Source organism: Centrocercus urophasianus, unplaced genomic scaffold (genome assembly GCF_019232065.1).
Source record: "Centrocercus urophasianus isolate 14NV4802_14NV808 unplaced genomic scaffold, USGS_Curo_1.0 seq_16, whole genome shotgun sequence".
In the NCBI taxonomy this organism is placed as follows: domain Eukaryota; kingdom Metazoa; phylum Chordata; class Aves; order Galliformes; family Phasianidae; genus Centrocercus; species Centrocercus urophasianus.
Window position 1 is genome coordinate 43100356 of NW_024884711.1, and position 26418 is coordinate 43126773.

The 26418-nt window shown below is 42.7% G+C and overlaps 2 protein-coding genes across 2 annotated transcripts in view; both read right to left on the minus strand.

Annotated features, from left to right (window-relative positions):
* Positions 1-15: 15 nt before the first annotated feature.
* SLC22A14 (solute carrier family 22 member 14) lies at positions 16-2622 on the minus strand. Its single transcript, XM_042817178.1, has 4 exons — positions 2219-2622; positions 1581-1684; positions 754-908; positions 16-456 (listed from the first exon to the last, which is right to left on the minus strand). The coding sequence occupies exons 1-4, from the start codon at positions 2588-2590 to the stop codon at positions 284-286; spliced, it is 804 nt and encodes a 267-aa protein (XP_042673112.1). The 5' UTR covers positions 2591-2622; the 3' UTR covers positions 16-283.
* Positions 2623-4887: 2265 nt separating this feature from the next.
* The window catches only part of OXSR1 (oxidative stress responsive kinase 1), an 86674-nt gene continuing 65143 nt past the window's right edge, over positions 4888-26418 (minus strand). The window contains exons 7-18 of the mRNA XM_042816829.1: positions 24359-24460; positions 21378-21511; positions 19410-19458; positions 17673-17738; positions 17341-17463; positions 13872-13907; positions 12785-12940; positions 10238-10311; positions 9267-9319; positions 8034-8102; positions 7105-7169; positions 4888-6279 (exon numbers count right to left, since the gene is read on the minus strand). Of these exons, the coding sequence (XP_042672763.1) occupies positions 6205-6279; positions 7105-7169; positions 8034-8102; positions 9267-9319; positions 10238-10311; positions 12785-12940; positions 13872-13907; positions 17341-17463; positions 17673-17738; positions 19410-19458; positions 21378-21511; positions 24359-24460 (1002 nt within the window). The 3' untranslated portion in view covers positions 4888-6204. The remainder of the gene's footprint in view (positions 6280-7104; positions 7170-8033; positions 8103-9266; positions 9320-10237; positions 10312-12784; positions 12941-13871; positions 13908-17340; positions 17464-17672; positions 17739-19409; positions 19459-21377; positions 21512-24358; positions 24461-26418) is intronic.

The following is a 26418-nucleotide window of genomic DNA, read 5'->3' on the forward strand; positions in this document are numbered from 1 at the left end:
AGGTGAGAGCAGAAAACAGCACTGTGACCTGCTGAGCTTCCTCATAGTCCATCTCCCTGCCACCAGGTCCAGCAACATGCATGATGTGTGATGGAGGAGTATAAACATGGCTTCAGCTCAGGCTTCCCAGCCCTATATTTAGGGCACTGAGGCCACATCTGAGGACCCAAATGAAAGCAGCTGCTGCTCTCAGTGGTGCGTGGCTCAGGAAGATGTGCTGAGCTCTGCAGAAGGTCCTCCAGCATCTGTCATATTTGCAAGGAGTTCACTGCCCACCTGCCACTTACCAGATGAAGAGGAAAAGGATAAATATAGGAGCAGATCCTACAGTTTGCAGCAACCTCCAGTTTGGGATACCGTAACTCAAGCCAGCCAAAATCATTTGTCCAATAGCAAAACAGCAGTGAGAAAGAAGAACTGCCTGTGGTCGATAGGAGACACCAACCCATTCTGTAACTGGAAAGAACAAAGATTCAAAGCCATAGTGTAGACATTAGATATACACAAGTCAGCAGAGTTTCATGAGCTACATCGCCTCCCCTTATACCCATGCTGTCCTCTCAGCCTTGAGAAAAAACAGGGCAAAAAAGGCCAGTCTGAGCTATTGCACGGGGACGTGTTAGAACATAAGGCATTCGTTTGGGAGGGAGTTTTTCAAGATGTGCAGGATGAGGTTTTTTTTCCTTGCAGACCTTTTCCACTGCATCGTGGGAGGCCACATCTATCTGCTCTAGGGAAGGGCATCCTACTCACCTAGGGCCAGCAAGGTCATCATGATCCCTGACACTGAAGCCCCCACGACACATCTGAAGGCCAAGTATACATAGAAATGAGGTACAAGGGCAATTGCTACACCAAACAAACCCTCGAGGAGGATGGAGATCAAGAGGGCTGGCCGACGGCCAAACCTGTGGAGGAAGAAGATGACAGCTGATATTTCCTCTGGAGTAAAGAAGGCTCTGGGGAGACCTGAGAGCAGCCCTTCAATAGCTAAAGGAGGGCTGTAAGAAAGGATGGGACAGACTCTTTAGCAGGATGTGCTGTGATAGCATAAGGGGAAACAGTAATAACAAAAAAGTGTTTTTCAGCGAGGGTGGGGAAGCACTGGCACAGATTGGCCAGAGAGGCTGAGGATGCTCCGTCCCTGCAGACATTCAGGGTCAGGCTGGATGGGGCTCAGAGCACCTCTTCTAGTTGTAGGCGTCCCTGTTCATTGCAGGGAAGTTAAACTAGATAGCTTTTAAAGGTCCCTCCAACTAAGATTATTCTAAGAATCCAGAGAGGCACCACAGAGAGCCCAAAGGGATACCCAGCAATTTGGGAACCATTCACACATGTCCTCTCTTGAGGGCAGTGAAGTTCAGTGTTGTCCCAGTTCCCACACATCGTGCCCTTCTTTGGACCATCCTGTTGGCCATGACTTTACAAGATCTGAGGACTTTGGTCAGGGTCACTATAATTTTGTGGTAGCTGGTGACAAAATACACAGGGTATTGTGGCTAGCCAGAACTGGAGCATTGTGCTGCCCTACACATTGCTGTTTTGGCATAGAGATTGGGCAATTGCTTGTGTCTCCTCACCTGTCACTGAACAGTCCAAAGATCATGGCTCCCAGGAACATTCCCAGCATATAGACGGACTGTGAGATGTCATTCAGGTTCTTCCTGTCACACACAAGATCAAACTGCGGGAAGGGAACAGAGCTGCTTTTGCAACTGAGCAGCACTTCTGATCCCAGACGGCATGGGCTGGCTGCACAAGCTCTCACTGTAGCCCCTGGGAGCAGAGACCCCAGTCCTAAGGATATAGTCTCTATTATCTCTGTTGCACCGCTGCCCAGAGAGCTGTGGATGCCCCATCGCTGGAGGTGCTCAAGGCCAGGCTGGATGGGGCCGTGGGCAGCCTGACCTGGTGGGAGGGCAATCAGCACATGGTAGGGGTAGGAAGTAGATGGGCTTTATGGTCCCTTCCAATCCAAGCATTCTATAAGCCCGTGGCTCCTTGATTCTCCTCCAGTAGCCCCAACGGCCATTAAAATCACACAACCTCACAAGGACCGCAGCTGCAATCTGAGTGATGGAGCCAGCTTTCCCCAGAAAATGCCTGGTGCAAATCTCAGCCCAGCTGCACCACAGCCGGCTTCATCTTCAACCAACCTACAGCACAGGATGCTCCCATCCCATCCCACGTCCCCAAAGCATCACAAGGACATACAGACCTCGGTGAGCAGGGATGGCTGCTGTGCTGTGGGGTACACCCAGCCGTTGCTGCACTTCTCCGTGGCATTCAGGCCGTATGCCACGATGGAGTCGAGGTCCCAGTCCACAGGCGAGTACATGATGCACTGCTCGTAGTCCCCATTCGCATCCCGGGGCAGGGTGAGGTTCAGCTGCTCTTCCTCAGTCAGGTTGGGGCCGACAGCACGGATCCAGTCCGTGTTGCAGTAATGAGGCACGTCCACAACCATAAAGAGCTGGCAGAACTGGTGGAAGGCCAGGCTGAGGCATGGAAACAAGGAGAACAGCACCAGCCGTCTCTGAAACGGCCCAAATTCACCAGCTGCTTTCAGATTTTCCCCAATGCCCGACATTGTGAGCTGAGTCTGGAAGAGGACAGAGCTGGGACAGACTTTCCCGAGGACTGGAATTAATATTTAATCTCAAGATAAACTCTGCAGACGTAGGCAGGCACTACAAATATGTAACGTCTCTTCCAGATAGACTCGACACCCAATGTTTTTACCTGTCCTAAGTACACCATGTAATACATTAATCATCTCTGTGCCACCCACAAACACGGGGTATCTGTTACAAGGGAAAGCATGGAGAATCCTTGTTTTGGGAACCTGGATCACATCTCTGCCGCAGCCAGGATACTGGGATTCTTGTCCACATCAGTCATAGGTGCTGCATCTGCCAACATGCTGAGCTGCTCCCATCAGTTCCATTCAAAGTTCAGAGGCTGAAACACCGCTCTGCAGAGCTGGCAGAAGTCTAAGGGAGAAAACAGAGCAATGCTGATGGATGGCAGAGCTGGAGAAAAGGTGTCTGGTTGGATGCACTCCTAACCGCTGAAGTCCCGTTTCCTTCTACAACTTCCTTCCCCGTGCTACCAAGAGCAAGGCACACGTGGGATTCTGCCTTCTTGGCCACCTCACAGCCTAGTGTGGGCTGCATGCAGAGCTATGGGGAAGGCACACGTGGTTGGTAGAAATCTGACATACAGAAGTGTTGCTTTAGGCAAGTCCGTCAAACCTCAGCTCAAAATGCATTAAAATGATCACTGTGAACATGAGAGCAGCTCTGTTCAGCCTATTCCCTGAGGTAGGAGCAGCATTTGTCCTCAGGTGAGGCTCTGTGAGGGTCTCCATAGGTGCCCAAAAGCGCCCAGAAGCCCAACTCGGGATATTCTAGTATTTCCTTATATTTATGATGGATAAAATAACGGGAGAACCTGGGCTGGGCACTGCTTTTACAGGAGGCTGGAGGAGAACCAGACCCTTACCCCAGAGTAATGCCCAAGGCTGTGCAATGCCACCCAAACCCCTTCCCCAAGACACATAAACCACACAGCCAACACAGGTGACAACGGACAATTTGTTCTTTATTGATTAAAAATTAGAGACATGCAGTAAAATACAAAGTCCAAAAAAAGGGGGGAAAAAAAAAGCCTGAATATTTTACATCTTTCATTATAATCTACAATACACCAAAGTCGTGAAGAGGATCCATTTCATTAACAGAGCATTGTCCTTAAAAGTAGGAACAAACTTAAAATTACCACCTGCTTCCAGGTTCGGATCAGAAATTTCACAAAAAAAAACCAAAACAAAACAAATTCATGACACTGAAGAACAATTATGAACAGCATTGGCACTTACTGGAACAACATCAGAAAAGACAGTTGTCTAGCACTGTAAGAGCCCAAGTGAAAATTCTGGATTGCTACCCAAAATGTCTGGAGAACTACAGAGCAAGTGACATCAGTTTCTTCCTTACCCATTTTCTCCAATAAAGAACTAAGGAGCCTCAGGTTAGTGTGAGCTCACACTCTACATCCTGGCTTTAGGAAGGTGAGGAATAACTTAATAAATAGAGGCTGCATTGTTCCATTTGGGCAGTTCAAGTCCTACCTTTCTCAGCACCAGGATGCAAACCAACAAGCAGTCCCCCACAGCATGCAGGCAGAAAGGAAAAGCAGTGCTGCACCAAGACTGCCTCATCTCCACATCCTAGTAGTTTGCAGTACATTCCTATTTCCCATGGGGTGACACAAACAATCAGAATGCCAGCCTGCTCTTCCCAAGCCAGGAAGCTCACTGGGGGAAGCCTTTGGGAGTGTTCCATGTCAAGTAACACAAAGATGTGTAAGAGCTGGCACATGCATGTGCATGCAGACTTGGCCAAACCCAGCCACCACCAGCTCCCCAACATCTGATATCCACTTCCTCAGCTTGTTGAGAGCCTCTGCTCAGCACCCCAGGGCACTCTCAACTCTCAGACCCTCCTCCTCCTCTGCATCTCCTTCTCATTCACCAGCAACAGGGCTGCAGACACTTGGCAGCACCTATGGGAACATATCCACTACCCACCTACGGACTAAAAGGGACACGGGCAGTACAAAAAGAACATGCACAACTTAGGAAGCTTCCGCAGCTGCTCATCAAGAAAAATATATAAATATAGATTGTTCATCAGAAGACTCAGAAATAAAAAATGTCCTAATTGAACCCACTCGTTCTGCTTCAACACTCTGTTTCTGCATTGTTGCTGGCTGAGGGAAACCAAACACGTTTCCGTCTGTGTGTTACATTACAGGCTTACAACTGCTGTGTAGAAAACACTCCAGAGCCAACAGCAGTTACAAAGGCCAACTGTGAAACTGTAAGAGAGAAAAGAAGAAATCAACACCATTTATTCTTCACGTATTGCATTACAAGCGTCTCCCATCAAACTCCAAGTATAATTCATGTTATTCCTGTAGAAATTCCAATTCAACTCCACATAGAAAGAAGACCTAAGTACGTGTGACAGGGTTGTGGTGACATCGTGATCAGACACGGAGGCTCGGACCGCCGCCAAGGCTGACGACCCCAGCGCTCAGTGCAGGAGGGACGCAGCCCGGCGCTCGCTTGCCCAGTAATGCTGCTCTGCTGGCAGTTCTTTATTGCTGTAAGTCACGACAGGGATGGTTCCACGGGTACCAGTTTGCAAGGGACGGGAAACACGTCAGGGAGGACTCGCACAGCCAGGCACAGCAGACTGGCTCTCAAGAACAGTCCCACGCGCGACTTTTCCAAACGCAGTGACACAGATCTCCTCTCCCTCTGACTGTGAGTGGTGAGTTTGTTGATCATCTGCAAGACCAGTTTCCAGACAGCAGTGCCTCGTTGCTCTGCTTTAAGAACAAACTACATCTAAGGATGTAGATTGAAAGACATGTTTTGAGGAAGGACTGCTTAACGTAAATTAAGAGGTTCAGCCGTCATGCCACGCCTGGCACTCATGTGGAGAGAACCCAAATGATAAAAAACAAAAAAAAAAATTAAGGCAGTTTACAAAGGGAAGCTGACTTCTAACACTCTGAAGTCGAGGAACTTCTCAAAAACACAAACACAAGGGAAGAAGGCTCTCCCTCCTGTGGGTTAAGACTTGGCTTGCCTTCTCAGGTGCAAGCGTTCAAGCAGTTTAAAAAGACAGCTGAAGAGAAGCAGATTTCTCAGCACTCCAGGTGACACAAGCAATATGTACACTGGTGTTTCAGATGGAAGGAGAAGCAGGTAAAAAACAAAACAAAAGATCTGTTCGGTATTAAAACTTGTGCAAAAATAGCAAGTGAAAAAAATGAAACCACATGTAAGCAAACATTTAGGCGAGATCATCAGAGCAGTGGAACCCCCGCTTCGTACTCAGTAGTATTTTTCTTTAAAGTAAGGCAATAATAACATGAACATGCAGGCAATGACATGTTGGATCTGCATGTTTGAGATGACATACAAAAACATGAGACTTGTTTACAAAAGGTGTAAACGCCATCGGTAATCTCAGGAAGGTTTGTGATCCTATTAAGGAGAATGTTAAAGCTTCTAGGAAGGGGGCTGTAGTTCAATTCTTTGGCAGTAGTGGTTCTTTTTTAGGCTAACAGAAGCATTACAAATATGCACACGTGGGTTCTCTGTTGGGAATCATCTCCTGGGGCCATTGTTTAGCTGATGCTGAGCTGTGCAAATCCTATAAGTTTGCCATCATCGGGGATATCTGAGCCTTCAACACCAGATGCCTGGAACACAAGGAACAGAGATCCAAATAGCAACACACATGCTCTGCCTCATGACTCACACCATGCTTAGTATCACTATGAGGTACAACAGACATAGTTTATGGAGGCAGCACTTACAAGACAGTTTTGCACTGCAGCCAGCATCACCCAAAGTTAGAACTGAGCTTTGTTTTTGGGGATTTTTTGAGCTAAGAAGAGCTGGGACTGAAGTTCTGCCAGTATCTGCTCTGGCTAGGGATACATGCACTAAACAGGGAGAAAAGGATAGCTTATTCAGGGAAAGGGTCAGAAGTAACATAACTGATGGCTTCACTGCCTATAAAATGGTTACACCCTTGCTTTATCACTATAGTTATCTATGCATTTCACTATCTGCTGTTATCTCTCTTCCTCTAGCCTTTCTTCTCTGCCTTTGGTATCCCCCATCAGCCTTCTCTTCTTTCTCTGACACTCTCCTCCTTCAAGGAGTCACTGACATTTTTGCCCACTTACCTGCCCTGACATATTTTTGCCATTTCCAGGCCTGTGTAACTTCCAGACCCAGAAAACACCCTTCTGTAACATTTTTGTATGCTTACAGGTCAGGCAAGGGCAAGGGAAGCTCCGTGTTAGCACATCATCTGACACAGCTTTTTAAGCCAGGTCCTGCTCAGAGGACAAGATGGGAGCCTGCATTGCCTACTATTAGACAACCAGTAGAAGCTTTGGAAAGGAGGTTTTAGAGTGCATGCACTAGATGCCCACAGTAGACACCACAAGCATCTATATGCAATGTTTTATCTTTGCAAGTGACAGCTTGTGCAATTAGGGAACAGGAATAAATACCAGTTTGAAAGTGACGGATCTGTTGGCTTGAGGCTCTTCCACAATTTTCTGCAAATTAGCTGCAACTGAAATCACACAAGAAAAATGGGCAAATATTAGTTCTGGCCAGAGAAAAACCATCCCAAACTCATAAGGTTTCTTTATATTAGTCGAACTTAGAACAGTTTAAAATGATACAAAAAATTTTGGCCTCTGTTAGACTCAGTTTATTTAAATCTAAAGATTTTTGTTACAGTGCTTCTTTTGAAAAAGTACTTTTTCCCCTCAAAGTCTAATTAGTAGTAACAATTTTCCAAATGTGCCTGAAAACCCATCTACTTTTGCACTAGCAGCCTTTCCAGATATTGCAGGAACAGTTCTGCTTTCTGTAGCTGAAATATATGGGTGCTGTTAGCAGTTAAATCCCACCTGTTGCATAAAGGGGGCATGTTTATTTAGGAAGCTGTTCTTGGATGTAGTTATTCATATGCACTTGAGTGCAGCAGCAACACATGCTGTTGTCTTAGCCCAAGTGCACTGCATGCACTAGTGCTTCATACTTCCTTCCACAGCCTGCCTTAAAACAAAAAAGCCTGGCTGATTCCAGTCCCAAACCTCTCTTTGTGCAGAACCTATCAGCAGTACAGGCTTGTGAAGCAATTTGGCAGTGCCTACGTCAGATGAGACTGATTTAGTTAATGCATTGATTAACTTTCATTTCACATTACAGGGAACATTTGCTTTGTAATCCTTTCAACTAGACCCTATTCTTGTGAACCAAAGATTGCCTAAATATATTTAGGCACACTGGAATTACCAGCAGTTTTGTACAGCCACTGGGGTAGAGAATCAAGGCCATGGAGAACTCTCCTAGCACCCACTCATCAGGTCATGTTAAAGATGCAGAAATGACTGAAATGGTTCGAGCAGAAGAAACAATTGATAATTACCTATTACCAGATCTCTGCCATCAACAAGCCCTGCTGAAATTAGTTCTTGAGACACACCATCAGCAGTATCTGTTGGGGAGAAACACAGCAACTGGTAACCATACAAAAGAAACTGTCCAGCTGACACAGGTCTCACACAGAAATCTAGAAGCTTGTACAAAAAAACAGCAAAAATGTTATTTACATGAGACAGCGTATGCAAGCTGCAAACTTTCATTTCAAGTTTAACTTTTCTAATGCTGACCAAAAAATGTTGTCTGTACTGAGCTGGAAAAGTTCTGTTTTCTGAGCTGCAATGACTGTGCAGTTCCAGGCTTGCTCTTTTTCCCCTATTCTTGTCAGGGCAAATCCTGAGGCTACTCTAAACTTTCAGAGCCCTTGGCCTTCACAACCACCTGAGACGTTCCCTTCAAAATCAGTAAAAAAAAATAAGTCCACTCACCCAATTCAGGGCACTCCTTAAGTACACCCTATTGAAGAGGTGTCTTTCAACGTGTAGTGAGGCAGCCTAAAGGACAACCTGCTGCAAGCCAGACATTTACATAGGCAAGTTCTAGGCTTGTATGTCTACTCCACAATAAAAGGGTGACTTGGTAGGGAAACAGATCATTCACGTGGAAGGGGAAAGCCCAGCAAACTAATAATTTGTGGATGCCCCTTCTCTAGAGGTGTTCAAGGCAGGCCAGGTTGGATGGGGCCCTGGGCAGCCTGGTCTGGTATCAAATGGGGAGGCTGGTGGCCCTGCATGTGGCAGGGAGGTTGGAGATTCATGATCCTTGAGGTCCCTTCCAACCTGGGCCATTCTGTGATTCTGTAATATCTCCATTGCTATCTTCTCAGATCAGTTCTTCTTCTAGCTATTCATTTTTAATATGGGATCAAAGGTCACAGAAGGGAAAGGGGAAAACCACACACTTCCATACGTCAACCAGCCTACTGCTTACAGCAGTGCAGTAATTCAGTTCTGAGCTATGCTTCCAGACTGCAAGCTAAAATGCATGGAATGGCTGTAACTCAGTCATATTTGTAACAGTTTTACATGAGAGGCCTCTTAGCTGCAGTGCTCAATTGAGCTAACAGCTCAATCATAAGTCAAGCCTTGGAATACCTGTAGGAAGGCACAAGAGGCAGACAATCTCACAGCATCTCCATACACACAACTGAACAATACTAAACACAAAAGGTCCCTTTAACCAAACCACCCTCACGCACCGGAATGTCACACCAGCTCACCTCTCCCTGGTGTAAATTCAAATCGGATATCATTGAGTTCTTTCTTTGAATTCCTGTGGGAAGAAGAAAACGTTACATGGAAGAGAACATTTCATTGCTCTAAGCAATGTTCAAGAGAACACCGTGCTACCAGCAAAGAATTGGTCTGTGAAGAAAACTCAAGTTCACTATGCTTTTCCTCCCTGAATGGCAGAAACCATTCACTCGGCTGTGCGTCTGGAAGCCAAGCTCTCAACACCATTCCTGTCTACTTCACAGAGCATGGAGTGGGCAGAAGTTTACAATATGTGAGTGTCAGTTCTCTGGTACAGTGCCACACTGTTCCACTGTCAGCAACTCATAGCTATGAGCAGCTTTGTCCCTGGAGCACAACGTTCAGAGGAAGCAAGCACTCTCATTCTGTGGATGCAGCCACCCAAGAACAACTGTGATACGATGCTCAGAAGAACCAACCAAGTGCCCATCTGCAACCAAGATGTCCATGGAAGCAAGAGGCAGATTCCTTAAATGAGAAATGATGGTAGAGTGCACTTATAACCATTTTTCTGCCTTTTCCAGGGACGTGACCCAGAACCCATGTCTTGAATTGGATAAAAGCTCTTCAATCTCAGAACTAGCCGACTGAAGTTGTGCTGGATTATCTGGCTATTGAGGCACATGGCCAAAATCCCTGGGTCCCTGACCCTCTTTTGGAGAACACAGCTTCCTTCCCGGACTATCAGAGTTTAGGGAGATGTATTCAAGTATCAAAACCTTCTTCAACCTAGTTCTTGTCAAACTGGAGAAGCCAATGAGATGAAAACTGCTTTTCTTAGTCCCAGTTTCAGACGGTGAATAGATCTAAGCTGACAAACAATACATGGTCGTGGCTTTTCAACTAGAGGGGCACACAAGATGCACTACAGAGTTCTTCCAGTGTCCCTCTCTACAAAGACTCACTTTGACATAAGAGATCAGTTATGTGTCCTTACCTTAACCTTAGCACAAGGCTGATGGGGACTTTTGTATCTTCCTGTATCGGAGCTGCAGCAGGGGCAGGTGGGGCCTGCAATAGGATTATGTTATTTTAAAACAGACTAATGCTTCCTTTCTCTACCATTAAAACTAGCAATAGACTCAATCAACTATGAATAAAAATAAACATTTAACTCATGATTGGAGTCCTGACAATACAATGAAAATCAAGACAGAATGAAACGGGAAAGCTCTGTGCTTAAATAGTAAATCAGGATGTTCTCTGCAATTGTCTCTAGAAGAGGAAATACTACACAACTTTATGAAATGTCAAATTAGCAGGAAACTTCAGAGTAGATGCTAACTGTAAAGAGAGTGCTTGTTTTGCCTCAAAAAATTAAGGTTTTCAGGCACTCATCCTCATCATGAAGTGCCTGCCACTCATCAGGCACTTCAAGACCTCCTGCATTTTAATCTCTGCCCCAAATATCTGACTTACAAATGTGATACAATTGTGAAGAGTACACAGGAAAAAAATTAATTGGTAGATTAGGATATACTCCCAATTACTTTTTAGTGAAACTGGGGACTTTAGGAGTTACTTATAAGGAGCTACTTATTTTCACTTTTAAATTAGTTCTGAGTAATTACTGGTACCTGCAGTCAAAGCATTTTATATTGCTCAGCAGCAGATTTCCAGTAGGAAAGATCCATCTTTATAGCACTTGTGATACTTCCAGTGAAGAATTAATTATTAATCAAACTCCACAAAAAAAAGCAACCAAAAACCCACTCTAACTGAAAAAAGTCAATTGTTCTTTCTCTGTACAAATTATCTGTGCTGCACATGCTGAGCCAGGGATTTTAAATCTGCAGTAACAGGACAGACAAAGCCTAGCTGAGAATTTAAGCCTAGAAATCTTGACCACGTTCTTTCTTTCATCCAGATCGTCTGCTTTTTCACGAGAGAAAATTATCACCCTTTGTTTCAGAATCATATTCTACTCCATCTGTTGGTGCTCTTCTGCCACCAATGCAGCTCAGAGCTACTGACCACAGTCTGGGATCTGCTGAAGCTGTAAGCTTTACCAGTGAAAATAAGCAGAAGTTCATAGAAAGCACAGAGGTCTGCATAAAGGGAGTGAACAAGCTACAAGAACCAAAGGAAAGCTATAAGGAAGAACACCATAAAGTTCAACACAGGACAAGCTACCAATAAATAAGCTATTGGGCCATAGTGGCAGGGAACAGGATATTCTACTAGCGAAAATCAAAGCACTTTAATTGAGGCCAACATGGCAACATCAATGTACTGAACTGATGAGTCCTGGTCTTCACTGTTGCTCTGGTGTTTCAACTGCTGCATAGAATTCAGGGATTAAATACTGGCCTTTTTTTTTCCCCCCCCCCAAGAGATGTGAAAGTTTGATTTAAGCATTAAAGCTACTTCTAACATAGCCAAGAATGTGACAGATCTCATCTCCACTGTTTTTGTTTAATGACTAATGCAGTGTCTTTAATGGTTTTGTAAACAGGAACATGAGCTGACCGCAGTGAAGCGATGTACGTATCTTTTCTCTTTCTCTAAAACAAAACAATGAAATGTTTCTAGGAAGGAGCAAGTCTAAGTTATTTTTCTGACCAACACTGCCAAGTTTCTTCCCCCTGCATCTGCCAGTGGGTGATGCTACCTTGGACCCATCCAACAGAGACAGCTTCTGCCCATCAACAAATATGAACATTAGTGTCTTTTATGAAGAGGTGCCATCACTCAGGAGTTTGGCACACTCTGCAGTGCTTAACCACAAGAAACGTTCCAAGCATCTCCGTAATTATTTAGTTTGGCCTTTTTTTAACACAAGTTAGAGCTTCTTTCCAATTTTGGCATGTCTGCCTATATGAACTAAAACCTACAATTTGTAGTGATACAGTTAGAAATTAATTGTGGGCTTGTCAAGCTTTTAAATTCCCAATTCTCCCCTCTCAGCTTGAAATGGATTTGCTTGAAAATACCGCAAGATTTAGAGTTCCCCAAAGATAGAGTTTCTCTGCTAGTTTTGACTACTACGAAGACAGTTAAAACCTAGGTCCCCTGTCCCTCCTTTGATGCGTGGAGAACCTACAAGTGCTAGTTTCTTCCTTTCATTTTTCTCTCCATTCTAATGCCACAGACTGCAAGGATGATGGAGCAAACAGAATCAGAACCTGTTTGTGGTGCACCTTAAAAACTTGTCCTCAAACACCAGGAACAAGCAGCTGCCACTGAAATTACTCTCCCTTCTTACCTTTAACCTTACTTTAAAGCAAACACTGCACTCCCTTAACGGCATAAAAACATAAATCATTGCTCACCCACAGTGAAAGTTTCACCAGAAGAACTGCTGAGCTCACATTAGCTGTCTTCCTTTTACAAGCTACCAGGCCAGCTGTCACTTCTATGTAAACAGCAGCACTCGTGCAACTCCAGACAAGCAACTGTCAAGGCTTTCTTTCATTTCTTCATGTCTCAAACTGAATGGTGAAGTGTAAAGCTGAAAGGCAGTACAAAAGGTTACTGATCTTACCTGAGCTGCTGCTGGGGCTGCTGGAGGGGCCTGACTAGGTGGAGGTACAGCAGCCTGAGGTTGTGCAGGTGGTGGTCCTGCAGCCTGAGGTAGTTGAGTAGGTGCCTGTGCTGGAGCACTGAGTGAAGGAGCTGAAGGCTCAGCCGATGGGAATAGCTGTAGGCAAAAGGTGTCTGAATAAGAATAACTCAAGAGTTTGGGCTTGAGCCTACTTATACATCCTACTAGCCAGACAGTCAGAATAGAGCAACTCTGCTAGTTGTAAAGCACTTTAGCATCTATTAATAATTTATGTTTGTAAAACAAAGGTCAGAGTCAGAGCACTTAGGTATTCAAGTGAAAACTACCTTTCTACACAGCACCAGTTCTTCAAAGCATATAAAACAAACTCTTTGGGACTGCACTTACTAAAGATAGTCCCTTATCAAGAAAACGTATACACAATTTAACTGTGGAGAGAGAGAGGAGAGTTAAAGTTTAACCTTTTTGTTGTTCTTAACTCCACATATTTGAAACAGAATAATTGGTTTTGACATGATGGCCAAAGAACTCGAAACTTGATGGCACTTCTGCAGTGTGCCCTCCAACTCCCTCCACAGTTATGTAGGAAACATAACTCACCTTGGATGCTTAAAGCCTGGGAATTAGATCTTCAAACCACAATATATATTAAGGGATGTATCACAACGGAGACATTCATCCCAAATGGATTATGGGTTCATTTTTGATTTCAGAGTTAGCTTAAAATTATACCACAAGATCTGCAGTCTTTCTTGAGACTTCCCTTCATAATCAATTGTTGAAAACAGATGAAAGTAGAACAAGTAGGGAAAGGAAAGACACAGTACATGCTCTAGGAAATAAGCAGTCTTTATCACTGAAAGATAAGATATACTAATATTCCTAATGTAAGAAGCACAGGACACAGCTGAATGCAGATTACAAACTGCAATTAAGTTTTGTTTGCAATCAAATACTACTAGAGATTTATTTCACAGTTTTGAGCAGAGATTCCTACTCAGTGTATTTATGACAGAAATAATAAGAAGCTACCATATTTGGGAAGACATTCACATTTAATATTTACCTCTGAATTCTGTACAGGTTCTTTCACTCTGGGAGACTGAAAAAAAAAAAAAACCAACAAGAAAAGGTTGTCACTGCCTTGACAGAAACTACACTTATCAACTAGGACTTGTCAGAGTTGTACTGAATGTATAAAACTTACTGTTTTTTTTTTTTTTTAAATTACACATAGATATTAATATGTACAATGAAATGAAAGCCACAATTTGGTGGCAATCTAATCACACTACAATATCCAGAAACACACAGTCATGTCTCAGGAGCTATAGCTGGCATACAGTGGTACACAGTACATAAGCTGCTCTAATTGTTAACCAATATCAAGATCAAGCATTCTTCAAGAAAACTCAAGATCAACTCAAACTGCTTGTGCAAGGTCCATTCTAAGCTACCCAAATCTCACAGAAAAAGATAAACAAGTCTGCTTTATAAAATGCCATAGGAAACATATCCTTTGCTGATATTTAGAGAACCTGTTTGCAAGCTAACTTGCTTAAACCATACAAAGTCTTGAGAAAAAAACAACAGCCTTATATATGCTGCTTCATAGAGAAATCTTCCTGCTTCTCCTTGCTCTTGGACTCTGCATGATGCTATGCTCTCCCTGAGAGAGAGCAGAAAACTGACAGCTATGCACAAGTTCAGCAGTGGAACAAAAATCAGCGTAATGGGAAGGAAAGTGCAGTCAAAGCAATGTGGTCAATCTTTGCTTATCAGTAAACAAAGACAACAAGCATCAATTATTTCACATGGACAGAAAGGAATTGCCAAGAATTCCTGAAAAGCTCTGCAATTAAGATAGCCTGCATTTTTGGCTTCTAACAGGTCCAATTACTGTACAGAGATTAGATAGGTCCACACTGGGATTAACAAAATGAGTGTTCTACACCTAGAGCCTAAAAGACAGCCTGATATGAGTCCAACAGAACAAAAGTTATCATGCCACTAAACCAGGGGCAATTTATGCAACAGCCAATGCCAATGACTTAACTGGTACAGGTCAGGACAATTTGTAATGTATGACCCAGAGGCATCTCACTAGAGAAAAAGAAACAGTCTTACTCAGAGAATAGCAATTTGCAAAAAGCCATCTGGACAGAAGGAGAAGGAACAGCTCGTTCACAGTGACTAATTGCAGACAGTGTCAGGAAAAAGAAGTCATGCAGCTGGAAAGGTAAACGCTGAAATCCAACCTGGAAGGGTAAAGGCTGAAATCCATCTTGATGTGTTAAGCCTTCACTTGACAGCGACCAGGCAAAGACGAAAAACACGGCATTGCTCCCAGAGGTAAACAGCAATGCTCCACATCTGCAGGCCACAGCTTTAGTGCTGTTCTCTCAGGCAGAAAGTTCACATCCAAGAGCACCCGGGTGCCTCAAGGAATAACTCAGAGCTTGTCCAAAAGATCAGTGTGTCAGACACTGGACAGACAAGCATGGGACACAAGCCCTGCCCTGCAGCTAACCAGCCCAGATAAAAGGCAAACAGAGGTAAACTGAGGAAAAAGCATGAACAGGCAGAATGGAAATAAGAGAAATATTAGAATACATTTACTTAAGGCACAAATAGGATGATCGGAGAGGGCATGCTTAAGTATACATGCACACAGGCAGAAAACTTTTTTAGTGTTAATGTTTGTCTGCTTTCTGGTGCAGACTCAGCAACATATTTGTAAAACACACACTTTATGTATTAAATCCACCTTGTTTTTTCTGTACAGTGGAAACTGACAGCAAATACAAACTATTTATGTAAAGCTTTCATAGAAGATAGTAGTGAAGTACTTCAGCAAGTAAAGTCAGGCAATAAGCCATCCTTTAAGGCTGACAGCAGTAAAACTCAGGTGCAGCAGGAATAAAGGCTACAGTCTGAACTCACACTATTCACCAATTCAGTAAAACTGTGAAGGGATTACAGGCAGGTGGAATTGATGTGGCATTTGAAATATGGTCAGAACACAGAATTAATACTCCATAACATCACAGTATTTGTAACAAATGTTTGCAATTTAGATCCAAGTCTAAAAAGGGGATCAAATGGAAGAGGTGCATAGGGGCTCCTGTGCTTTTCCCTCTGGGCTGCACAGATGCCCAGGGTCCAAAAGTGAAGGCCAGGAACGTCCCGTTAAAGAGATGAGAAAAGACTGTAGTACAAGGAAATGTGTCAAAGCTCCAAGAAAAGCAAGAAAACAAAGTAACTTGAAAAGGAGCTTGTAAACATGTGTTTTTCTGTGTAAAAGGAATGAAACATCTAAGAACTGTTCAAAACACAGTAAGTGGGATTAGTTGATAGGATTCTGAGAAGATAGAGCAGGTTCTAATTAACCTCTGAAATAGTTAGGGTTTTTTACAGTATTCCATCCTACAGATTGATTGTATTTTAGTCTGTAAGAGAGATTTAGAGGACTTGAGCTTATAAAGAATTTCAGTAATACCCACCAGGAACCAAGAGATCCTTCTTAACTGCAGGAAGGAGTGGATACAGCGAGCTCTTAAAAGTCACATAGCTGTTAACACAAATTATTACATGGAATTGGTATACTAACAGCTATCTGAAAAACCTATGACTTTGAAAGATGCTAAAGGAACTAAATATGTCTTCAAATATTAAATTTCTACATAGATCACACCAGCAGAAGGATGAGAAAAGTGGAAGCTGTTAAGGAATAAATGCTTCAAACCCAATGTGGTTTTTTTTTTCCATATTGAAGATCTTCCTCTAGATACCCTTTCCTATCTCAAGAACTCAGCAGAACAATTGAAATGCACTTCAAGCTGCCTACTTCACTGAGAAGGAAACACAAAACACAAGAAAGCCACTACAGTGAAAATTCTGCACTGCTGACTAGAGGGAGGAAGACTATGCATGTCTCATTTGCGTTCCTAGGGGATAGGCTGCATGTGTTGTGGGGACAAGGTGTGTAGCGGGGGGGACTTTCAAGTGCCAGACCTACTTCCTGTTTGCAACTTCAGGGATGCAATGGGATTTTCTACTAGGGATTAATAGATCTCAGTGTAACCGAGAGTAAGGAACTCGATTCTGTTTCAGACATCAGCCATAAGAACAGGCCACATTGATTCCAGTTCCATCTTGAAGAGTGCAGGACAAAATCTCTCCTGACCCTTCCAGAAGAAAGCACCTCAAACAGACAGTAGCCTTAAAAACAAAGAATACCTAAGCTCAAGTGAATGAGCATACCAAGCTGGGAGCACGCTGTCTGAATTCCTGCTCTCAATTATGCTCAACATCCCTGAATTAGACCAGCTGTGCCCCAGAACGACTACAGAAAAGATATCAGTAAGAACTTCAACCTTCAGTCTGCTTTCTCTGGTTTGGCTGCAAACTTGAGGGGAGGGATAACAACAACTTACTGCGCATCATACTTAGAACAAAGCTTGACCCATGCCAGGCATATTTAAACATACTACAGTTAGAACACAACACAAAGCTGTTGGAGTCTGAGGACCCACCCTGAGCTGTGAAATTGCTGCTCTGCCTTCCTCACTTTCTTCATCTAGTTCATCATCACTCCATTCCCAGCCGCCATCCTCAGTCTTATGGAGACGCCCGCTGGATCCTGGGACCCTCCTCACCTGTTCAGCACAACGACAGAGAACACACAGGTCAAGGAGATTGCTTCTAGAGTTGTTGTTTTGTTTTAAAAGGAGAAATGCATCTTCAGTCAGCGTGTTCAAATGTTTAATAGAACATCTAGCTATATCTAGGAAATACTGCACTACAATCACGCTCATTAAAAAACTAGTACAGTCGTAACAGCAAGAGCCCAGCAGCTTTGCAGTACCTTTTTGGATCTTTCAGTAATTGTTGGTGCTCTCTGTAACATCTTCTCTTGTAAAAACTCTTTATTCTGCAAAAGAAAAAAAGGAAAATAACAAAACATTCACACTGCTAGAAATACCCTTTGATTCCTTCAGGGCATCTGATAACTAAGCTGTTTAAAATAATTTCTAATAACATAGTTTGTTATATGCTTCACCCTCTTTTCCTCTCAAAGACAGATCAACTATAAGGACAATTTTACTGCTACCTTCCTTTGTACCACAACGTATGATGCTTTATCCTAAATACCTTCTAAGTTAGTAGTTGCATTTTCCTTAGGTAGATGATAAGAAACTGACAACTGAGGAACTGAGCAAAACTCTGTCTGATTTACTGGAGAACACAGCTGTGCTCACTACATAGCAGCATCTGATATCCTGCTCTTTGCAGGTACTACAGCACCTGGATCTAAGCCACACTGCTGTTTCTTACCCCTACATTTATGCCTGTCTTACCAAAGGCACCTCTCAGAAGTCAGATAGGCAAGGACATGGGAATCCCTACCCACAGGTATTGGGGCAGCAGCAGTTTGAGTGGCTGGAAAAGTGTGCAACATGTGATGTTAGAGCAGGAGCAAAGGCAGCAATCACAGCAGGTTAAATACTGAAACTGCTGTAAGGATCTATGGCATTGCATTTCCTTAAGACACACACTGCCACATTTTGATACGTGGCTTTCAGCACTACCAAAACATACTTTACATTATATAAACTATCTTCACGTTTGGTTCAAAAGCGTACAGAAGTTGGACTTTCTCATCCTCAGGTTACAGCTGTCAGTTTGGCAGAGGCCAATGGCTGAAGGCAATTTAACACTGAGCACTGACTAGCATGCATTATTCCCTCTGGGTTTAAGCACTGCCTCATTTACAATCATGTTTTTCTATCACTGCCTATGCAAATATGTGACTCTGTAGCAGCTTAATGAAAGCACAAAGGCAATTTTATACACAATGAAGTACAACATGAACTAAAACTGGCATCAGCCAAGTACAGAAAGGTTAGCAATGTGTAAGCCATCTCCCTGTCACTTTGGACACCAAGCATGCTCTCAGTAAACAAGTTGCAAGCAAATCAGTTGCCTAAAATCCCATTATAACATAAAAACTCTACGTGGCTACTGTACACATCTTAATCTGAGAGCTGAGACCTACTGTCATTAATTGCTGACCCCAATGCTCTATCAGCTACCTGTGGATACATGCTCAAGCAGTTTGCTTCACAGCTACGAATGGGAATTTCCTGTTATTTTACATCATGAGATTTTCACTTTTTATCTCTATAGCATGAGGCAACTTTCCACACAGCGGGGGTCTTATTCACTGTTTTGCATACAGACTTATGCAGACAGGTTATAGTTTACTAAAATATAAATATGAGCTCCATTTACTGCCAGACACCTTTATGTGTGGACACACAGCAAGAATGGCACCATTACAAGGGAAGGAAAAATCCTCAAACCCACTGAAAGGCATTTAAATGCTGAAGAATTTCTAAATAATTTATCCTAGTAGTGGCAAACACAAGGAGGTACAGAAGAGAGATTTCATTTTGTGTGTTCGCAATGACCCATTCGACTCATTCAGCAATTCTGGCCTTCTGGAACAGCTCACATTCACATCAGTAAAGCTTTCACCATCCTTCTGACCAGTCCCCCTCTACAACCTCTGCACAGATGAGCTTCAGAAGAGTTTCCTTACCTTTGCTTTTGTGAAAAATTTGTGCCTTAAAAGTTCTGCTGCTGTAGGTCTGTCAATAAAAACAGAAGAAACACTATAAATTTCCATTTCAACTCAAGTCTTACAGGTTGCTGCATCTCATAAGGGCATCACCTCCTGCACCTCCTAGCTGCCCTAGGAGTTAGTCAGTGTAATCAAACATTCTTTTAAGTGTCAGTGTATTCTGAGCAAAGCCTACTGTGAGTTCACTCAGCAGAAAGCCCTGTTCCTATTCTTACAGCCTAGCTGACAGAATCACAGAAGCAATTTGCTGAGAATTTAGATGAAGGATCATCACCTACTGAAGGAGTGCAGTACCTACCGTGTGCTAGTGACAGACTTATTCCAGAGATGCTTCATTATAAATATGTGTAATTAGCTCCTCCCTTTTAAGTTACATGTTAGGACAAACATTGACAAGTAAGAAACAGCCATTTGCCCCTGCTTTCCAAAAATTCAGGCCTCCATGAGAAAGCAGCAGCTTACAACACTTACCCTACTGCAAACTGCCTACGTTGTGTGGTTCCTGACTTAAAAAGGGCATTCACTTCAGACTATGCCAGAGAAGCCTCTCACCTCATAGCAGGGGAGACCTTATTACAAGTGAGCAAAAACACTATAAAAGCAATTCAGTAACTCTTCTTTAACAGCCTGCATGCTTGCATAAACGTATCTGATTCTGCAGGTTGCTCTTCACGGGCAGACCTCCTGCTCCCATAGTAAAGATGATTACAGTAGTTTTTAGTGGTGCTTGAGAAGAGAGATGGGGGATGCCACGATTGGAAGTAATTATGTTTAATTCTAATCACACGTTCTAACCTGCAGGGATAGGATGTGCTTGAAAAATGAAAAAGAATAATATCAAGCTGGGGGAAAAATGTGTTTTGTGCATTTATCAAGCACTCTACTGGACTCCTTTAGCATTTCAAATGTAAAGACTGTTAGAAGAGAGAGAACCCCCCTCCCATCCATCTCATGATGTGTGAGAAGCTTTTGTTCCAGAATCCGGCACAGGAAGGAACTGGAAAATATCTCCACAATTTATATTTTATGAAGAGACATTTCCCTTTCCAGAATTAGCTTACTTAGAGAGAAAAAAGAAAATTAAAAAGTATAAATATTAAAAAAAATGACCTGTGGAAATACTTTTTTTTTTTTTTTTCTTTGCAATTTTAAGGAATGCTATTTTTAATGCAGATCCAACGCTCCTTTCACCATCTTCTGAGCTTTCCCACGTGATGGGCTGTGCATTTTAAACAGCACCAGACAGGAAGACCTTCATGTGGCTTCACACAGTGCCATCACACAGTGACACAGTGCTGTCCTGGGAACCAACCACAACATATGCACCACGTCCTGGTCAATATTTCTACCACCACTGAGCAGTCAGGTTGCAGTTGCAAATAAGACTGAAAGTGCCATCAGCTGACTTAAGCAATGTGTATTGATGAAAACATGTTAGGTAAAATTTGCCACTGTTTTTTTCTGGTATTTTGCCCCCAGAATAAACATGAGTTATAATTAATCAAGTCAAAACTACACTGAGAGCCTTCTTTGCGCTGGCAAGTTTTTAGAAGTTTATTTGCAAAGCTTCACAAATAAGGACACATTGCCCAACACGTAATTTCTGGTTTATAAAGACAGAGCAGTTCTGAGGAGAAACAAAACATGAACTTCAGTCACCTGTTGGTGGTGGCAAGGGGGAGAAGGGCCCTATGCTAGCAGGGACTGGGATGCACTCATTAACCCAAATGAAAGACGTGTGCCCTGGCAAGGCACAATGCCAGACATTTATCCTTAAAAGTAAGGACAGCCAAAAGAATTTGCAGGCACACATTGCTGCATTCATAAGGCTAGAGAAGCAGAGAGTGCACCACTTTAAAAAATGAAACAGAATGAGTCTTGAGGGTTGTTTCTTCTTAAGTTTACTTTGTTGTTATCAGGTCTCACCTTTTTTCAGGGTCTTTTTGTAGGCACGATGAAATCATCTTCCTGAAAGATTTCCCATACTTCTTCAGCATCTCCTTATCTTGCACACCGGTTTCCAAAGACGGGGGATCATTTTGTAGTGTCAGCATTAAAACCTGGAAAAATTATGTCTATTGGCAATGAGATTTTTCTTGGCCTCTATATAAAGGACACAGCTTTGCATCACAGCATTTTAAACAAGCACTTTTATCAAATATCTGAGTTAACAAGGATTGATCCTTACAGCATCTCTCAGGAGGGAAGACTGAACTCAGACCAATTCTTTTCTTCTTAACAGTTTCAGCAGTGTCCTCCTTAATCTTACAACGAGAACTCACCCCACTACCTTTTCCTCAAGGCAACTACAGGGTTTCTCCTCTTCTCTCTGCTTCCTACAATCATTGAGATAACAGTTTACTTCCAAAGCTTTAAACCTCTACAAATTCTGACTGTCAGCTGAGAGTTTCACAAGTCATCCATCAGTACTAGGGAGCATCACCATCCCTTCAGTTCTCAGGAAGCTAGTCTGATTTATAACCAGCAGCCCACGTCACTATCTTCTATTGCATCTTCTGGCCCACAGTGCAGCCCAAGGGTCAAGCATCCAGGCAAGTTTGGTGTGATGAAAGGCATAAACACAGCAGTACTTAGAATCACAGACTGTCTGGCTTGGAAGGGACCTCTAAGATCATCTAGTCCCAATGTCCCTACGCTTAACAGCCTTCCTCATTTCAGATGAGCAAGCATTGGATTCACAGAATCATTAAGGTCAGAAAAGACCTCTAAGATCATCTAGTCCAACTGCCAACTCACCACCACCACGTCCCAAAGGGCCACATCTACATGTTTCATGAAAACCTCAAAGACTGTTTAGATTCCCCTGCAGGTATCTTGTATCCAGAAATGAGATTTGTGTAAAATCCTGTAACACTTGTATAAAAGCAGTAGGGCAATATGAAATACCAGGAGTGCTCCCTTCCACGTACCGCTGCAATGACAGGTGAAGACATTTCTTACACGCCTACACATCAAGACGAACTGATTAGTTTCTTCACATCACTCATACTTTCTCAAAGAAAGGAAGAAAATGACTAATTTCCATTTCCACTTGTCACCTACATCCAGATGAATTTCTATTTTTAGAAAAGGAAGCAGCAAACAGCACACTTAAAAAGCTTTCTTTCCACAGCTATATTGCTTAGGGCAGAGAAAGCCCATCAATCTAGCTGAAATTATACAGTCTACAGAGAAGTCCCTGCTTTTTCCCCTTTCTTTGGAGAGTCACTTAATGCACGGGCCATTTTGCTGTGCACGAAAATTAGTCTGCAGTGAAATACAACTGCATTCCATATATGAAACAGAAATCCTCTTGCAGGCGGCATGACTGGAACCCATATCCAATATAACTGCAGATTAACAACTACCTACTGTGCGACAACATGATACCAAATAGGTGATCTTTGTATTCAAAGCTGCAAGCCATGCACTGAAAACAATAAAGAGAAGTTTTGCAGAAGCTACTGCAAAACACTACCAAATATCAGAGCACAAAGTGTCAGTGAAAACAGCTACAGCTAAATCAGCATGACACTTCCCTCAACTCCTCACTGCACTGCCACAGTCACTGATACGGTATGAATTTGAATGACATTTCTAAACCACTCAGCCATTCTCTGAGCCTCTACACAGAACTGATGCAAATCTTGAAATTATACTGTTCAACAAGAATTAAACACCTGGCATTTAAAGCTGTACGTGCTTGTCCCTGCCCTAATAAATCAGGAGCTAGTGGACTCCAAAAATGCTGTCATAACGTAGAAGGGTATGCACTAAGTTCTAAAGAGATGACGTTCACTTTGCATAGCTCTCCATCAACTCAAGGACTAAAAAGAAGAAAACTTAGTATATGATGTGCTTAAAATTGGGACCAGCCCAACCATAAACTACCTGGCTAGTAAAAGGACTCTCCACCCCCTCCTGTCCAATTTGAGCAAGCATGCATACCAAGGGTAGAAACAAAGTGGCCTTCAAGAGGATGGGATCTGTAACCTACTCCAGGGAAACTGCTTTAGCACTCAGGTTGGACTGGATGACCTCCAGAGGTCCCTTCCAACTCACACAATTCTGAGTGATTCTGTAAAATGTAGAAAGGGCTGGAAGTTTTGCGATCAAGTGATCAAGACAACGTTCATCAGATCTCAGACGGGCTAAGGATGATCTCAGAGCTCAGACAAAGGGCAAGGTGCTCGAAATATCAACTAATGGAGTCAACTCTGGTAACTTTACAATACAAATTCCCTGACAGAGAAGCATGTGAAAAGCAGCTCCTAATTCAAGAAACAGGAAACTGGAGAAAGTCACCCAAACTAAATTCAAGATGTTCAAAGAGATATTCAAAGTTGCAACATTTAAGCAAGACAGTTTCCTCCTTTTCAACTTCAATAAACAATGATGTTGCCAATCCCTTCCCATTTCCTCATGATGTGAATTTCTGACACCATTCAGTGATTAACAGGATTGTTTTCACGTTAAACAACACAACTTGTTTGGGGAACACTGGTAACATGTTTCTGAGAGGTTTCAAGAAGGACCATCAATACAAAAGGAATTAGCTCCCCATCTCAGTGACAGTGGATGCCACATAACATGTTCTGAGTCACTCTTTACAGCTTTAACATCTGCTGTCTACAGAGGCTCCAGGATTGAGCCACACAGCAGTTTCCTCAAGAATGGCGACCCAGGAGAGTCTCAGATCTAAATGAGAACTGCGCACAGCTTCGGACAACGCTGAGTAAGCGGCATATTTTTAAAAGCTGACTTCAAACAAGTCTAAGAACATTGTGATCCACAGATGCAAATAGAGAGGACGAGCTCTTCAACAAAACAGTCTGTCCAAATTCTTTGGGACGCTCATAGAACATTCAGATCCTTTGTCTAACACAAGTATCCGGAGACCTGCTCACCTTCATCGGGGGGTATTTATGATAAGGAGCTGCCCCTGTAGCCAGTTCGATAGCAGTGATCCCAAAGCTCCAGATGTCTGCCTTGAAATCGTATCCTCTGACCTGAAAGATATTAGGGAATGTTAGCATCTGTGTCTCCTGCTATTCTATATGATAGTCCCTTTCTTTAGTTATACATCGTCTCACCCTCCACCCTTTTCTTCCTTCCCCCTCACTTCTCATCAGCAACTTGGAAGCACTAATATTACAGTGCTAAACAGATGGAAAGAACTGCTTTTCCTTTCTCTCTGAAGTCCAATACACCTCTTTGAAGGTACAAGAAGCCACAGTCTGATGGAAGTTACAATCTTGGGCTGAGCAACTGGAGCTGTTCTATCAAAAGCTTCTCCGCATGTGGAACATAAAGGGGCACTGCATACACCCATCTCTGACTTCCACACAAAAAACACAGACATTAAACAGTATAATGAAACTCTCATAGTTAATAGATGCAGCATTATGCCCTTGGGACATATGCCTCACTACACTTTTAGTCAACCACTTCATCAATCTGACTACAAACATGCTCAACCCTACATTTTCAGTGCTGGAAGTACATAGCAATTCAGTTAAATAAAAAAAAAAACAAAACACAAAACCCTTCACTCCTGCTTGCAGACTAATATTTCCCTCCACTAATTAATAGTAGCTTCTGCACTTGACATTAAACAGAGGCTTGTTCAGGAAAATTTATAGCATTTACTTCCCCTCACACACAGGAAAAAATATTTCATACGCCAAAGCGGTTACTTCCTCATTATCATTAGGTAATATTTTGGCACTTGCTTTCTCCACTGCAGGGAAGAGACATTATGCACTAATTTCAAGAAGAGCCACAAACTCCAAAGTGTTTTGGCTGCCTAGGATGGCTTGTATGTCTTCTTGCTCCATTATGCAAAGATGAATAATGAATCAGACCAAAGCTAATAGGCTTACCGTATTCAGCGACACTAACAAGCTTTAGAAGGAGCCCATTGTGATGGAGCCAGAACTATTCCCCAAACTACCTTTAAGATCATCTGGAATTGTGAGAATAACAAAACAAAAGACATCTCCCCCCTTCCACTAGTTTTTGTGATATGATAATTGAATTAAAGTTTATTATAGCAGCAGCAGTTTATATCGTGCACTAATTTCTTCAGCTCTGCAGGCATCATTTTCATGAGCGTTATAAACTATGAAAGGCTTCCTGAAGTGAGAGCTTATGGAAGCCATTGTTATGAATGGCTTTCAAATAATTACACTAAACAAGCACGTGGATCTTACATAATTCACAGGCACACAGCACAAGAGGAAATACACAGCAAGTTTCATAAATTGACATTTCTTCACATCATTTTTAGGTTTTGAGACCAATTTGGCACGCTTCTTGGCTTTGTCTCTCAGTTAATCTCATGGATTTACACGCTGCACAACGCCCCATTTTAACTGATTGGTATTGTTCATTATATTGTACAATCCTGCTCCCAAATGAAAGCTATGAGGTCCAAACCTGCATACTGCCATTCATCTTGAAGCCCATCTCATACATAACAGTTATCACCCTGCCAGTAAGTTTCTCTCATTTATTCTTCCTAACAGCTTTTTTTTTTTTTTGTCATAAATCCAATAAGTGAATGTATATTAAGAGATAACACCAGCCTATCATATATCAACATGCTAAAGGATCTTACTGATGCAGAAGTAAAATGGATGGAATCAAGAAAATCTACAGATGGGAGGCTATCCTACATTGAGCCCTTCCTTCTGCTCCCTGCTGGATGTAACAGCTCAGAGCGACACCTGCTGGAAGGCAGCAGGATGATGTCAGTGGGCACAAGGATTTCACATCAGCACACAAAATGTTTCCTCTACCATCCCAGATGTACTACAAGTTGTGCACTTTTCACAAAAGTGCTGGGCTCCTTAAAAAAAAGAACAAAAAAACAAAAAAAAAAAAAAACCAGCCACCTGCCTCCTGAGAAAACATCTGCCCCATCAAACTACCTCCTTTCTCACCAAAAGCTGTTTCCCCTTTCTAG

Coding starts and splice junctions, on each gene's coding strand:
- SLC22A14 (XM_042817178.1), bottom strand. CDS start 2,590: ATGTCGGGCATTGGGGAAAATCTGAAAGCAGCTGGTGAATTTGGGCCG. Junction 1,685..2,218: donor AGCCATCCCTGCTCACCGAG/GTCTGTATGTCC, acceptor CCCTTCCCGCAG/TTTGATCTTGTGTGTGACAG. Junction 909..1,580: donor TTTGGACTGTTCAGTGACAG/GTGAGGAGACAC, acceptor CTTCCTCCACAG/GTTTGGCCGTCGGCCAGCCC.